The 14,518-nt window shown below is 44.0% G+C and overlaps 1 protein-coding gene across 4 annotated transcripts in view; it reads left to right on the top strand.

Moving 5' to 3' along the window:
• The first annotated feature begins 220 nt into the window (after positions 1-220).
• Positions 221-14,518, top strand: part of ccdc78 (coiled-coil domain containing 78) — a 99,748-nt gene continuing 85,450 nt past the window's right edge. For all 4 annotated transcript variants that reach the window (XM_072269555.1, XM_072269556.1, XM_072269558.1 and 1 more), the window contains exons 1-5: positions 221-292; positions 2,605-2,839; positions 8,157-8,283; positions 9,979-10,181; positions 11,584-11,747. In XM_072269555.1, the coding sequence (XP_072125656.1) occupies positions 8,165-8,283; positions 9,979-10,181; positions 11,584-11,747 (486 nt within the window). In that variant the 5' untranslated portion in view covers positions 221-292; positions 2,605-2,839; positions 8,157-8,164. The remainder of the gene's footprint in view (positions 293-2,604; positions 2,840-8,156; positions 8,284-9,978; positions 10,182-11,583; positions 11,748-14,518) is intronic.

Here is a 14,518-nt window from a genome sequence, read left to right on the forward strand (position 1 = left end):
GGAGGAACTCTGCGGGTCAGGTAGCATCTAAGGAGAGGAATAAACATTGGATATTTTGGGTCGGTCAGGACTGGAAAGGAAGGGGAGAGCAGCCGGAACAGGAAGGTGGAGAGAGGGGAAGGAGAACAGGCTGAAAGATGATAGGTGAAGCCCGATGGGTGGGGGAGGGGCATGAAGTAAGAAACTGGGAGGTGATAGGTCGAAACGACATAGGGCAGAAGAAGAAGGGATGTGACAGGAGAGGAGAAAAGTTGCAGCAGGAAGCTTTGTGACTCCTTGAGTTTACTGAAAGGTCAGTCTGAACACCGTAACTGAGATTTCACTGGCAGTTGAAAAACTTCTCCTAGATTTGGATACAGTTTATAGCCCAACACACGCTCTGGGAGAGAGAATTCCAAAGATGTGCAAATCTCTAAGAGAAGACGTTCTTAAGTGACCAATCCCTGGCACTGACGATAATATCGTTCTGCTCAGTTATTCCCTGCAAGCCCATCAGTCCAGCAATCATTCTTGTCAACTTTGCTAGGATGCAAAACTGGGCTGAGACGTGGCAGATGGAGTTCAACCCAGATAAGTGTGAAGTGGTTCATTTTGGTAGGTCAAATATGATGGCAGAATATAGTATTAATGGTAAGACTCTTGGCAGTGTGGAGGATCAGAGGGATCTTGGGGTTTGAGTCCACAGGACATTCAAAGCTGCTGCGCAGGTTAATTCTGTGGTTAGGAAAGCATACGGTGCATTGGCCTTCAGCAATCGTGGGATTGGGTTTAAGAGCCCAGAGGTAATGTTACAGTTATATAGGACCTTGGTCAGACCCCACTTGGAGTACTGTGCTCAGTTCTTGTCGCCTCACTACAGGAAGGATGTGGAAACCATAGAAAGGGTGCAGAGGAGATTTACAAGGATGTTGTCTGGATTGGGGAGCATGCCTTATGAGAATAGGTTAAGTAAACTCAGCCTTTTCTCCTTGGAGCGATGGAGGATGAGAGGTGACCTGATAGAGGTGTATAAGATGATGAGAGGCATTGATCGTGTGGATAGTCAGGGCTGAAGTGGCTAACACGAGAGGACACAGTTTTATGGTGCTTGGAAGCAGGTACAGAGGAGACGTCAGGGGTAGGTTTTTTACACAGGGAGTGGTGAGTGCGTGGAATGGGCTGCCGGTGACGGTGGTGGAGGTGGATACGATAAGATCCTTTAAGAGACTCCTGGACAGGTAGAACATAGAACATAGAAATATAGAAAACCTACAGCACAATACAGGCCCTTTGGCCCACAAAGCTGTGCCGAACATGTCCTTACCCTAGAACTATCTAGGCCTACCCATAAACCTCTATTTTTCTAAGCTCCATGTATCCATCCAACGAGTCTCTTAAAAAACCCTATCGTATCCGCCTCCACCACCATCACCAGCAGCCCATTCCACACACCCACCACTCTTTGCGTAAAAAACTTACCCCTGACATCTCCTCAGTACCTACTTCCAAGCACTTTAAAACTGTGCCCTCTTGTGTTAGCTATTTCAGCTCTGGGAAAAAGCCTCTGACTATCCACACGATCAATGACTCTCATTATCTTATACACCTCTATCAGGTTACCTCTCATCCTCCGTCACTCCAAGGAGAAGAGGCCAAGTTCACTCAACCTATTCTCATAAGGCATGCTCCCCAATCCAGGCAACATCCTTGTAAATCTCTTCTGCACCCTTTCTATGGTTTCCATGTCCTTCCTGTAGTGAGGCGACCAGAATTGAGCACAGTACTCCAAGTGGGGTCTGACCAGGGTCCTATATAGGTACATGGAGCTTAGAAAAATAGAGGGCTATGGGTAACCCTCGGTAATTTCTAAAGTAAGTACACGTTCGGCACAGCATTATGGGCTGAAGGGCCTGTTTTGTGCTGTAGGTTTTCAATGTTTCTAACTTGCACTCTCCTGCAGTGCATTGTTGTGGATTAGCTCCCAACATTCCCTGGCGGTCTTTGGTAGATAATGAGATGGCTGTATGTTCTCAAAGTCAGAAGGGCAGGTTGAAAATAGGTGAAAGTTCCTTATATTCAGAGACAATCAAATCAGAGTGGGGCAGAGGTATAGTTGTTAGCACAACGGTTTACAGTATCAGCGACCCAAGTTCAATTCCTGCCACTGTAACACACTCTCACACACACACACAATGCTGTAGGAACTCAGTCAGGATGTTTCAGAATAATATACTGCGTCTCTATTGATGTTGCCTGACCTGCTGAGTTCTTCAAGCATTTGGGGTGCATTTTTCTGAAGTCTTGTTGTAAATAATTATTTATTTATAAACAAATAGCACTTATTTATAACTTGGATTTGATTGATCAGAATTTAATGTATGTAAAGTATAATACTATATAAATTCTTCATCAGTTGAGAAACAAGTGCTTCAACCTGTTGTATTTTAGATTGCTAACTCAGTTTATTAAGTTACTCCATGAGTAATTTCTGCTTCCTCAATTTGAACAGAATTGCTGGGCAGAGACATCAGGGCCAGAGAGTTAAGTCACAGGCTGAAATCAAGTTAACTACTTCTCTGGAAGTGTTTCTTTCCCCCGTAATTTCCATCGATTTTTCTCTTCCAGTTGGGATTATGGATCATCCTGACTAGAGGGCGTCAGTGAGCAGCTAAACCTGCAGTAATTGGACTGGGCTGGATTTCTTCCTCTGAGATCAGGAGGTGGTGCACTCTCTCTCTCTCTTCCCGTGTTGCCAGGGGAACAGCAGAACACATTTTACACATTGCAGTGACAGAAAGCCAGAGAATAAGAGACAACAACTTGAAACTTCTGCAAACAGTGGAATGTTTAGGGCTTAAAGGTAAGGATATATTTGTATTAAATCTTAGTCATACACAGTGGACAGTGTGTTGTCAAAGAGAGTTGTTGTTGGAGGTAAAATTTTTGCTTTTGGTTTGTGCCGAGTTCTTCAGTTTGCCATGAGAATGGCCTCAATATTCTCCCTGTTTGTTCATGGCATGTCATGCAAACACCAGCATTTATTGCCCATCCTCAATGACAAGCAAATTATGAATTTGTGGTTCAAATAAGGACTCCTCAAGCCACCAATCAATAAAATGATGGCCTATGTGACTGTGACCTCAGCTCCACATTCCTGTCTGAATGCTGCAATTTGTCACTCTTGGTTTATCATGAACTCGAGATCAGGCTTGTTGTCATGGGCATATGTACCCGGGGTATAAATGGCGTGGAAATTAGCTTCATGCAGCAGCAACATATATCATTAAAGATATTGTAAAGGTCAAATATAGTCATAGTCATAGTCATAGTCATAGTCATACTTTATTGACCCTGGGGGAAATTGGTTTTCGTTACAGTTGCACCATAAATAAAACCATAAATAGTTAAATAGTAATATGTAAATTATGCCAGGAAATATGTCCAGGACCAGCCTATTGGCTCAGGGTGTCTGACCCTCCAAGGGAGGAGTCGTAAAGTTTGATGGCCACAGGCAGGAATGACTTCCTATGACGCTCTGTGTTGCATCTCGGTGGAATGAGTCTCTGGCTGAATGTACTCCTGTGCCCACCCAGTACATTATGTAGTGGATGGGAGACATTGTCCAAGATGGCATGCAACTTGGACAGCATCCTCTTTTCAGTCACCACCGTCAGAGAGTCCAGTTCCATCCCCACAACATCACTGGCCTTACGAATGAGTTGGTTGATTCTGTTGGTGTCTGCTACCCTCGGCCTGCTGCCCCAGCACACAACAGCAAACATGATTGCACTGGTCACCACAGACTCATAGAACATCCTCAGCATACTCTGGCAGATGTTAAAGGACCTCAGTCTTCTCAGGAAGTAGAGCTGGCTCTGACCCTTATAAATAAGCTTAATTTAACCTAATTATACATAACAGATGACAAACAAAACTAAACATAGTGACACTAGTGCAAGTTGAGCCTAAGGTCACGTTGGCTGAAGAACTCAACAATAGCGGGGAAGAAGCTTTTGCTGAATCTTGAAGAGTAAGTCTTCAGTCTCCTGTACTCCTGCCTGATGGCAGCAATGGTGTAAAGGCATGGCTTGGATGGTTGGAGTCTCTGGTGATGGGTGTCGCTTCCCTGAGACATCACCTCTTGTAGATGTCCTTGATGGTGGGGAGAGCCATACCCGCGATGGACCTGGTCAGCTTCTCACGCTCTGCAGTGGAACTGGCCCAGTCCCTCACTCTCTGTAGCCCTAACGGGATTGAGCAGATCTGCTTCTACAGCCCTTTCAGGAAGATTTGAGACTCTCTGAGAGGAAACAATTTCACCCCATCTCTGTCTTTGAGTAGATGATTCATGAATTTGAAACAGTGATTCTCACCCAAGAGGAAATATCATCACCACATCCACACTGTTGAGATCTCTCAGGACTCTCTATGTTAGAATTGAATTCGCCCTCGCTCCTGTCAACCTCAGTGAACACAGTTTCAGGCTATCCAACCTTTCCTTGTAAAGCAATCAGCACAGGACCACACACAAAATGCTGGAGGAATTCAGGAGGCCAGGCAGTATCTATGGAAAAGAGTAAACAGTCAGCGTTTTGGGCTAAAACTTTGACTGTACTTTTTTCCATAGATGCTGCCTGGCCTGCTGAGTACCTCCAGCATTTTGTGCGTGTTGCATGGATTTCCAGCATCTGCAAGTTTTCTCTTGTTTGGAATCTGCACAGATATTGGTTTTATAATCATTCCCTGAACTGCTTTCTTCCTTAAATAATGAGATCGGTATTGTACACAATATAAAGCCCTGTATAACTGAGCATGACCTATTTTTGCATTCCGTTTCCCTTGCAATAAACAATAACCTTCTGTTAACCTTCCTATTTGCTTGTCTTAGCTACACATGAGCTTTTGGTGACCCATGTTCTAGGACAGCTAGATCTCTCTGCATCTGAGAGATCTATAGTCTTTCATCATTCAGCTGATATGTTTCCTTTGTATTTTCCCTCCCAAAATGGTCACCTAGTGGTCTATTTGTCTATCATTGGCAACTCACTTAATGTATTTTTCAGCCATTACTTTAGGTCCCCTAGTACAACCTACCTTTCCAGTTTGTATTGTCAGCAAATTTCATAAGCATAACTTCAGTGCACTCAGAAATTGTAGGAAAAAAAATTGGGATGTCAGCACAAAGCACTAGATAAAGACTGATTGATCCCTTCCATTTCCTGCTCTCCACCTGGCCTTTCTCCTTTTCCCGTTTCCTCCAAAATCATGAGTTTTGATTTTCCTCCCCAGCTTGTGATGCAGCACTTCATCAAATGCCTTCTATAAATCGAAGTATAGCAAATCGAGTGCTCCCCCTCTATCCACATCACTTTACTTCAGTAAAGAACTCTGTAAGTTAGTCAAATAAATTTGGCTTTTCACAAAACCATGTTTGCTTTACTTGATTATCTGTAAGTTTTCTTAGTTCCCTGCTAGAACATCTTTAATAATAGCTTCCAATAATTTCCTCATGACAGAGGTAGAGTGAACAAGTCTCTGATGTTCTGTTTTCAGTGTCTCTCTCTCTCTTTTTCAATAAAGGAGTTACCTTTGTTATTTTACAAACTGGTGGAGCCTTCCCTGGATTTTTGGTAAAAGTCCTGCATATTGTTCATACAGATCCAATCATTAAACAGTGCATTGTGGTAGAACAAGGTAAAACAGTAACAATGCAGAATGAAGTGTAAAAGTTACAGAGAAAGTCCAGTGCAGGTAAACCAAGTAATGAGGTAGGTTATGAGGCCAGGAGTCCATCTTATTGTTCTAGGGGACCATTTAATAGTTGTGTAACAGTGGGGTAGAAGCTGTCCTTTAACCTGCTGATACGTGTTTTCAGGTTTTTGTATCTTCTTCCCAATGGAGGCGGGGAGAAGAGAGAATGTCTAGGGTGGGTAGGGTCTTTGATTATGCTGGCTGCTTCACTGAAGCAGTGAGAAGTGTAGGCAGGATCTGTGGAGGAGAGAGTGGTTTCCACAAGGCCCTAAGCTGCATTCACAACTCTCTCCAATTTCTTCTGGTCATGTGTCAAGCAGTTGCTGTACAATAAGACTATAAATTCATCAGATATAGGAGCAGAATTAGGCCCTTCGGCCCATCGAGCCTGCTCTGCCATTTCACCGTGGCTGATCCATTTCCCTCTCAGCCCCAGTCTCCTGTCTTGACCCCATGTCCCTTCATGCCCTGTCTAATCAAGAACCTATCAAGATTTGTCTTAAATATAACCAATGACTTGACCTCCATAGCCATTTGTGGCAAAGAATACCACAGATTCACCACCTTCTGGCTAAAGAAATTCCTCCTCATCTCTGTTCTTAATGGGCGTCCCTCTATTCTGAGGCTGTGTCCTCTGGTCTTGTACTCCCCCACCATAGGAAACATCCTCTCCACATCCATTCTATTGAGGCCTTTTAACATTTAATAGGCTTCAATGAGATCCCCCCCCCACCACCATTCTTCTGAATTCCAGAAAGTGCAGGCACAGAGCCATCAAACCAAGTCGTTACACATCCAGATAGAATGCTTTCGATGCTACATCAGTAAAAATTGGGAAGAGTTGATAGGCCAAATTTCTTTAGCCTTCTGAGGAAGTAGAGGTATTGACTATGATGTCTACGTGATTGGACTAGGACAGACTATTGGTGATGTTGACTCCTAGGAGTTTAAAACTCTCAACTCTTTCAACCCACACTATTAATGTAGACAAGAGCATGTGCGCTGCAACCAGCCCCCTTCTGAAGTCAATGACTATCCCTTCTATTTTACTGACATGAAGGCGAATGCCATGACACCATGTTACTAAGTTCTCTGCCTCCTTCCCATACTCCTTGTTATTTGCAAAATGGCCCACTATTTCATCTGTGGAGAGAAAGCAGAACACGTCCACACAATCAGGAGTAGGGAGAGTACAGCAGGGTTCGGAGAACGCAACCTTATGTAGCATCAGTGTTGAGGATAACTGTGATGGATGTTTTTCTGCCTGTCCTTACTGATTGTGGTCTGTTGGTCAAGAAGTCAGGGATCTAATTGCAGAGACTTTTAGGACCTAGAGTTAGGTGGTGAGTTTGCTTTTGATTATAGTACTAAGGTAGAGCTGTAGTCAATAGACAATAGTCCGATGTAGGCACTTTTACTGTCCAGATGCTCCAGAGATGAGAGTAGGGATAGGGAGATGTCCTCTGCTGGCACAGTAGGCAATGTACTGGGTCTCTGGATTCCAATCCAGTAACTTGGCCACAGTGCTACCACAAAATGCAGCCTGTAATGAAGTGGCTGGGGGAGGGGGAATGGCTTGGGAGGGGAGGTAGAGTGGAATAGCATTCATACTCCTCAGACACTGCATACTCCAGTGGAATGCCTTGTACATTTTATGCTGGCTCTCCTTCTCAACAGAAATTCTGCTTCACAGTTAGAACTGAGTTTTGTGTACAGGGCATTTTGGTTGGGTTTGCAGTCTTGGATGGCAGCATCCAGGATCTGTGCCAAGGAAAGATAGGAATGTGAGGGAAATGTTGAGCAGCTCTGAGAAAATGTTGGAAGAACTCAACCGGTCAGGCAGCACCTATGGGGAAGAATAAGAAGTCAACGTTCTGGTCCAAGATCTTTCACCAGGACCCAATTAGGTCTGGAAAGGAGGGTGGCAGAAGCCAGAATGAGAAGGTGGATGGCGGGTGGAGGGAGGTTGGAGATGAAGGGTCTCAACCTGAAACGTCGAGCTTTAATTCCTTTCCTTTCCATAGCTTCTGCCTGACTTGGTCCGGCTGAGTTCCTCCTGCATTTTGTGTGTGTTACTCAGGAATCTAACAGAAGAGGACAGCGGACCGAGGGGTAAAGGGAAGGAAGAGGGGAACCTGGGGTGTGCAGGGAGCTGTTGGGCAGGTCATAAGGGTGGGAGAGGAGAAGAGAAGGGATGAGATTAGGATGAGAAAAAGAGATAAAGGGGAAAAAGAAAAAAGTTGGTGGGGGAGGGCAAACAATTAAAGGCATTGAATGTCTTGAATGACCTGTTCACTGCACTGAGAGAATGGTTCCCTGCAGTACTGACATAATGGAGTGGCAATGAACAGCAGATGATCTATGTAACCTCCATCCTTCCATTCAGAGGACATGTTTTACAAGCACCAATCTCTGACTCTTTATAGGCTACAGAATGAATATTGAAGTGGTGGGCCGGATCCGACCAGCCCGCAGACCAGAACAAGGCCACAGTCTGCAGATCTCATCGGAAGGCAAGACCATCTACACAGCCTTAGGAGGAGCATCCTGCAGGTATACTGAGGGCCAAGAAAGAGCATTTTCTCCACACTTCTAATGGCCAAACTAAGGTGTCAAGAAATTAAAGATATAAATATTTCACCAAGAAAAGCACATTGACCTGCCACAACTACAATGTCACTGATTTCAGTGGGAATTCCAGACTTGTGCATTAAGGAGCAAATATTACAGGGTTAGATACAAAGGTTTAGAGACAGGAGTTCAAATCCCACCACAGTATCTGCTAATTTATGTTCATAAACTCAAAGCTATAACTATGTTGTTAGAAAAAAGCATCATTTGGCTTTATGGCCTTTCTTAGAAGGAAATCTGCTACCATTGCCTTGGCTGGTCTGTAAGTTAGCCCACACCATGGCAATGTGATTAATTTTTCACTGTTCTCTGAACTGCTCACTAAAAGCCATTCAGTTAAGGGGCAATATTAACAATGGACATTAAGCCATCCAGAGAATAAATAAAAGAAAACTTCTCGACACATTTCTGTTTTAATCCTGGAGTATTTTATACGGAATAAACCTTGTCATTCTCACCAGCCTTTATCCTGACCTTAGCATCAAAGTTCAGAGTAAATTTATTATCAAAGCACGTATACTGTACATCACCTGAGATTCATTTTCTTGTGGGCTTTCATAGCAACTACAAAGAAACGCAATAGAATTAATGAAAAAGCACACACAACAAAAATGAGCAACCAACCAATGTGCAAAAGACAACAAACTGTGCAAATACAAAAAAGAAAAAAACAATAATAATAATAAATAAATAAACAATAAGTATTGAGAATATGAAAGTAAGAGTCCTTGGAAGTCTATAGGTTCGGCTGGTGGTGCAATGAAATCAGCGCCGGACCCGGGAGCGGAGGTTCCCGGGTTCGAAACCAGTCAGGTCCGCTCCCGAGTACGCTTTCCATCCGTGCTGGGTTGAGTGTCGAGATCGTAACTCGACCTCGTAAAATAAAGGGAAAAATACTGCGAAAACGCCTGTGTGAGGAGTGGCATGCCACACAGTCTCTCTCTCTCGCTCCGCGCCTTATAAAAAAAAGCCATGAAAAAGACATCACCACGGACACACGCACAGACACGGACACATGCACACGCACGCAGGCACATGGAAAAAAAAGAAAGTCTGTAGGTTGTGGGAATAGTTCAGGAATGGGGTGAGTGAAGTTATCCCCTCTGATTCAAGAGCCTGCATGTTGAGGGGTAATAACTTCCTGAACCTGGTGGTGTGGGTCCTGAGGCTCCTGTACTTCCTTCCTGATGGCACCAGCGAGAGTAGAGCAGGGTCTGAGAGGTGGGGGTCCTTTATGATGGATGCTGCTTTATTGTGGCTGCACTCCTTGTAGGTGTGCTCAGTGGCTGGAAGGGCTTTTTCTGTGAGGGACTGGGCTGTATCCACTACTTTTTGTAGGCTTTTGTCCTTGGCTACCCGTTGACCTTGTCCCTTGCTAGTTAAGGGAAAAGTGACCCTGCGCCTCTCAGCTTTACCTTGGTGTCAGGGAGTACTCTTAACTCCCAGTCTTCTCAACAGCTCTGCTCTACAAGCTTGGAGCTAACATTCCCTTGGAGGTCCTCTCCCATTTCCCTGACTGTACCTCCCCCCCCCCCAAGTTACCAGCTGTGACCAATGGGCATTGCCACACAGGAGTCATCTCGTCAGCCTCACAGTGGGTTGTTTTCCATCCTCTAGTTTCCAGGAGGTCTTTGACCAGAGGGTCTCCACTCGGGAGGTATTCAGCAGGACTGTGGAGCCCCTGCTCAATGTGTTCACGGAAGGAATGAACGCCTGTGTTGCCGTATTTGGTGAATCCAACTCCGGGAAGTCATACACATTGATTGGAGAAAAGAATGACCGATTTGCAATCATCCCCCTAACGATTGATTACATCTTTGGTGAGTTGCAGGGTTCTGTCAGACACTTGGCGAGAACCAGGCCATTAAATGTAGCAAAAATTTACATGAGTGTGACTTGCCTTTGTATAGCACCTGTAATGTAGTAGGGCATGCCAACTTGCTTCATTGGTTATCATCAAACAAAAATTGAAGTCAAACTGCATAAGATTAGATGTCAGGAGAGATGATGAGAAGCTTCCTCAAAGATGCAAGTTTTAAGGAGAATCTTCTCCTGGAGTGAAGTCAAAGGGCTTGAGGGAATTCCAAAGCTTCAGGGGAACGAAATGTAGAACAGGAACAGACTAATCCACACACAATGTTTGCTGAACTAATTAAGCTAATTAAACTAATGTCTTCTGTCTGCGATGGTCGATGTCCCTCCAATCCTGCATATTCATGTACCTTTCTAACACCTCTCTTGTATCTGAAAATTTAAAAATAAAGATTGAAGATTAGCTTTATTTGTACATCAAAACATTGGAACATACAGTGAAGGGTTATGGGTTGAGTGCAGGTCGGTGGGACTAGGTGAGAGGTAAGCATTCGGCACGGACTCGAAGGGCCGAGATGGCCTGTTTCCGCGTTGTAATTGTTATATGGTTATATGGTTAAATGTGACATTTGCGTCAATGACCAACACAGTCCAAGGATGTGCTGGGGGCAGGTTGTAAGTGTCGCCATGCTTCCGAAGCTCACAATTTACTAACCCTAATCCGTATGTCTTTGGAATGTGTGAGGAGACTGCACCCGGAGGAATCCCAATATCCATGGATATTATTGCCCGAAGAGCCCATTTATGTGTTGTATGATGGGATGAAAGCATGATATCCAGTGGTAGAGTAATCCAGGGTGGCACGGTAGCGTAGTGGTTAGCACAATGCTTTACAGTACTGGCGACCTGGGTTCAATTCCCGACACTGCCAGTAAGGAGTTCGTACGTTCTCCCCGTGACTGCATGAGTTTCCTCCGGGTGCTCCGGTTTCCTCCCACAGTAGGTAGGTTAATTGACCAATTATCCTGTGATTAGGTTAGGATTAAATTGGGGGATTGCTGGGCAGAGCAGCTCAAAGGGTTGGTTGAGCTTATTTCATGCTGTATCTCATTAAATAAATAAATAAAAAAACCACAAGACCAGGGCAAGTGGAGAGCAGAGATCTCACAGGGTTGCACGCCTGGCGGAAGTTATTCAAAGCATGTAGGGCAATTCATTTGATAAAAAGACATTTAAAATCTAACAGGACAGCCTTTGCCGGTTGAGACTGCAGTGGGTAAAAGTATTGCGGTGCAGATTTTGCATTTTCATGCCAGTTTTTCAAGCAATAAATTGGGCCCACCCTTCACCAAAATTAGTTGGATGCATCATTTTGTTACTAACATATTTTGTTTCCTTTTCTTCTTCTAGGTAAATCAAAATTGCAAAATTTACAGGTCACTGCAACCCGGACTCTATCGATGTCTATGTATGAGATTTATGCTGAGGGGCTGAAGGATTTGTTACATTCCAGTGGATTGGACCCTGCTACTCTAAAGCTAGCATGCACTGCCCGGGAGGGCACTTTCATAAAGGTGCAGTTGCTACAGTCATAGCATCAACTGAAATGCAGATAATCATGAAAAATGCAGATAATTCCCTTCATAAGTGAATTACATTATGAATGACAATAATAAGTATGTGTCTGGAGTGCATTGGGTAAACAGGTCAGTGAGTGAGCAGCAGTCAGTATTTAAATTATCAGTTCATAAAGCTCAATAGAAATTTATCCCACTTAGAAAGAGGGATTCCAGAGAGAGATGAATCATCTGTAGTGAACAAAGGAGAACAAGACAAACATTAAATCGAAGGGTAGACTATTCAATGTGACAAGGGCTAGTGATGGACTAGAGTTGTGGGATACTTACGAGACCCAGTAGTGGGAGGCTAAAAGGTCAATAAGCAGGGAGAAAATTTAATCATGAGAAAAAAGTGGCCCAAGTAACATCCAGACCTGTATGAATCTCTAAACAGCAAGATGGTAGTTTGGGTGTCTAGATATTGAGATGGGAATTAATAATTCAGATTGGCTTTATTTCTCACATGTGCATTGAAATGTACAGTGGAATGTATGACCAACACAGTCCATGGTGCACTGGGAGCAGCCCACAAATATCACCATGCTTCCAGCTCCAGCATAGCATGCCCACAATCTACTAACTCCAGAACGTGTTTGGAATGTGGGAAGAGTACCAAAGCACCCAGAGAACGTAAGAACTTCTTGTAGACAGCAGTGGGAATTGACTCCTGATCTTACAGCTGAAATGGCAGATAAGTTGAATCAATGCTCTGCATCAGGCTTCATGGTGGAGGACACAGCAAACATCCCAAAGATTTCTGATGAGCTAGTTTCAAACAGTGCGGAAGAACTTGTACCGATCACTATCAGGATGGGCAAGGTTTTGGAAGAATCAGTGGGACTACAGGGAGACAGATTGCCAGGTCCAGATGGCCTGCAGCTGAGGGTTTTAAAGCAATTAGCTGCAGACAAAGTGGAGCTTTTGGCTATGGTTTTCCTACCTTTGTCAAGCTTTAGGGAGACACAACGAATTGGAAAACCACAAATATAACACCAATATTCAGAAAAGAGCAAGACAAATAGTATGTAACAAAAGTTCTGGTAGCATAATATCTGTTGTGTTATGATGTTGGAATCCATAATCATTGAGGTAATAGCTAGTCACTTAGAGAAGGTTAATGTAATCCAACAAGATCAACATAATTCTTTGAAAGGTAATTTAACTAATTTTCCATATTTTTTGGAACTCTGGAATTTTTTTCCAGAGTTATCCAAAAAAAAAGTTCCAGATCCAGGTTGTAAAAAGCAGAGCCATTAGTGGAGAACCAGTAGATGTAATGTAATAGGATCTTCAGAAGGTACTTGATGAAGTGAGGGTGGTGGGGTGGAGATATGTCTCTAGCAAAGGAGGTGTAAGGTATTCTTTCCCTCCGCTAGCCATTGGTCAAGGTGTAGCACCTGCTTAGCCCCCTGATCAGGGTCACGTGAAGCCGTGGGAACAGTGGTGGATGGTCGTAGGTGCATATCACAAATCCTGGTATGCGACCACTGACACCAGGTAGACAATCGTTGTAGAGTACTGATAATGGCTGAGGTCACCCATCTTGTAAAGATACCGCACAGAAGAAGGCAATGGCAAACCACTTCTGCAGAAAAGTTTGCCAAGAACAATTATGGTCATGAAAAGATATTGATTGCCCACTTCATACGATACCGAACACAATGAACAAACAATTTCATTTAGTATTAAGCCTAGTGCGCGAGACAAAAGCTTGTATTAGGGAAAGTGTATTAGCATTAGATTGAAGATTGGTTATTGTATAGAAGATAGAGGTGGAATAAATGGACTTATTTTCAGGCTATAGGATGAAACTTGCGATATGCCCTAAGCACTGACTTCGGGTCTCAATTACTTATGTTTTATAATAATGAGAAAAGAGCAGAGAGCAAGGCATCCAAGTTTGCCAGCGGTATGAAAATAGGTGGGAGGGGCTGTTGTGAAGAGAGTATTGACTCTTTGGGATAGAATTTAGAAGTGTTCTTGTGCATGGATGGGGAGAAAAGTAGCAGACACGCAGCAAGTACTCGGAAGGCAAATGACATATTGGGGTTGGGGGGCAGGTTTTAGAATTTTGAAATAAGGAAATATTCTTACAATTGCACAGGGTGTTGATGAGGCCACACCTGGAGCACCGGGTACCGTTTTGGTCCCCCCTCCCCCCTATTTTAATAAAGAGTATGCTGGCACTGTCCAAAAGAGATGCACTATGTTAATTCCTGAGATGAGGGGTTTAGAATGTGGAACAGCGTAGCACAGGAGCAGACCCTTGGGCCCACGATGTCTCTGCTGACCATGCCAATCTAACTAATCCCATCTTGCCTGTCCATGGTCTGTGTGCCTCTGTTCCTTGCCCGTTCGAGCACCTATCCAAAAGCCTCTTGCACATTATGGATGCATCTGCTTCCACCATCTTCCCTGGCAGCTCAATCCAGGCATCTGCCACTCTCTGTGAATTACATAACTTGTCTGCAAAAGTCCTTTAAACTTTCCCCCTCTCATCTTAACGCTATTCCCTGTAGTATCTAACATTTCCACACCGGGGCAGCGGGTGGGAAATGACACTGACTATCTATCCTGTCAAAGCCCCTCACAACTTTATGTACTTATGTCAGGTCTCCAGTCAGTCTCTGACGCTCCAAAGAGAACAATCCAAGGTCGCCCAACCTCTCCTTGTAGCTCATAGTTCTATAACAAGGGGCTATTACATTCCAGTGGATTGGACCCTG

Source organism: Mobula birostris, chromosome 9 (genome assembly GCF_030028105.1).
Source record: "Mobula birostris isolate sMobBir1 chromosome 9, sMobBir1.hap1, whole genome shotgun sequence".
Classification (NCBI taxonomy): Eukaryota; Metazoa; Chordata; class Chondrichthyes; order Myliobatiformes; family Myliobatidae; genus Mobula; species Mobula birostris.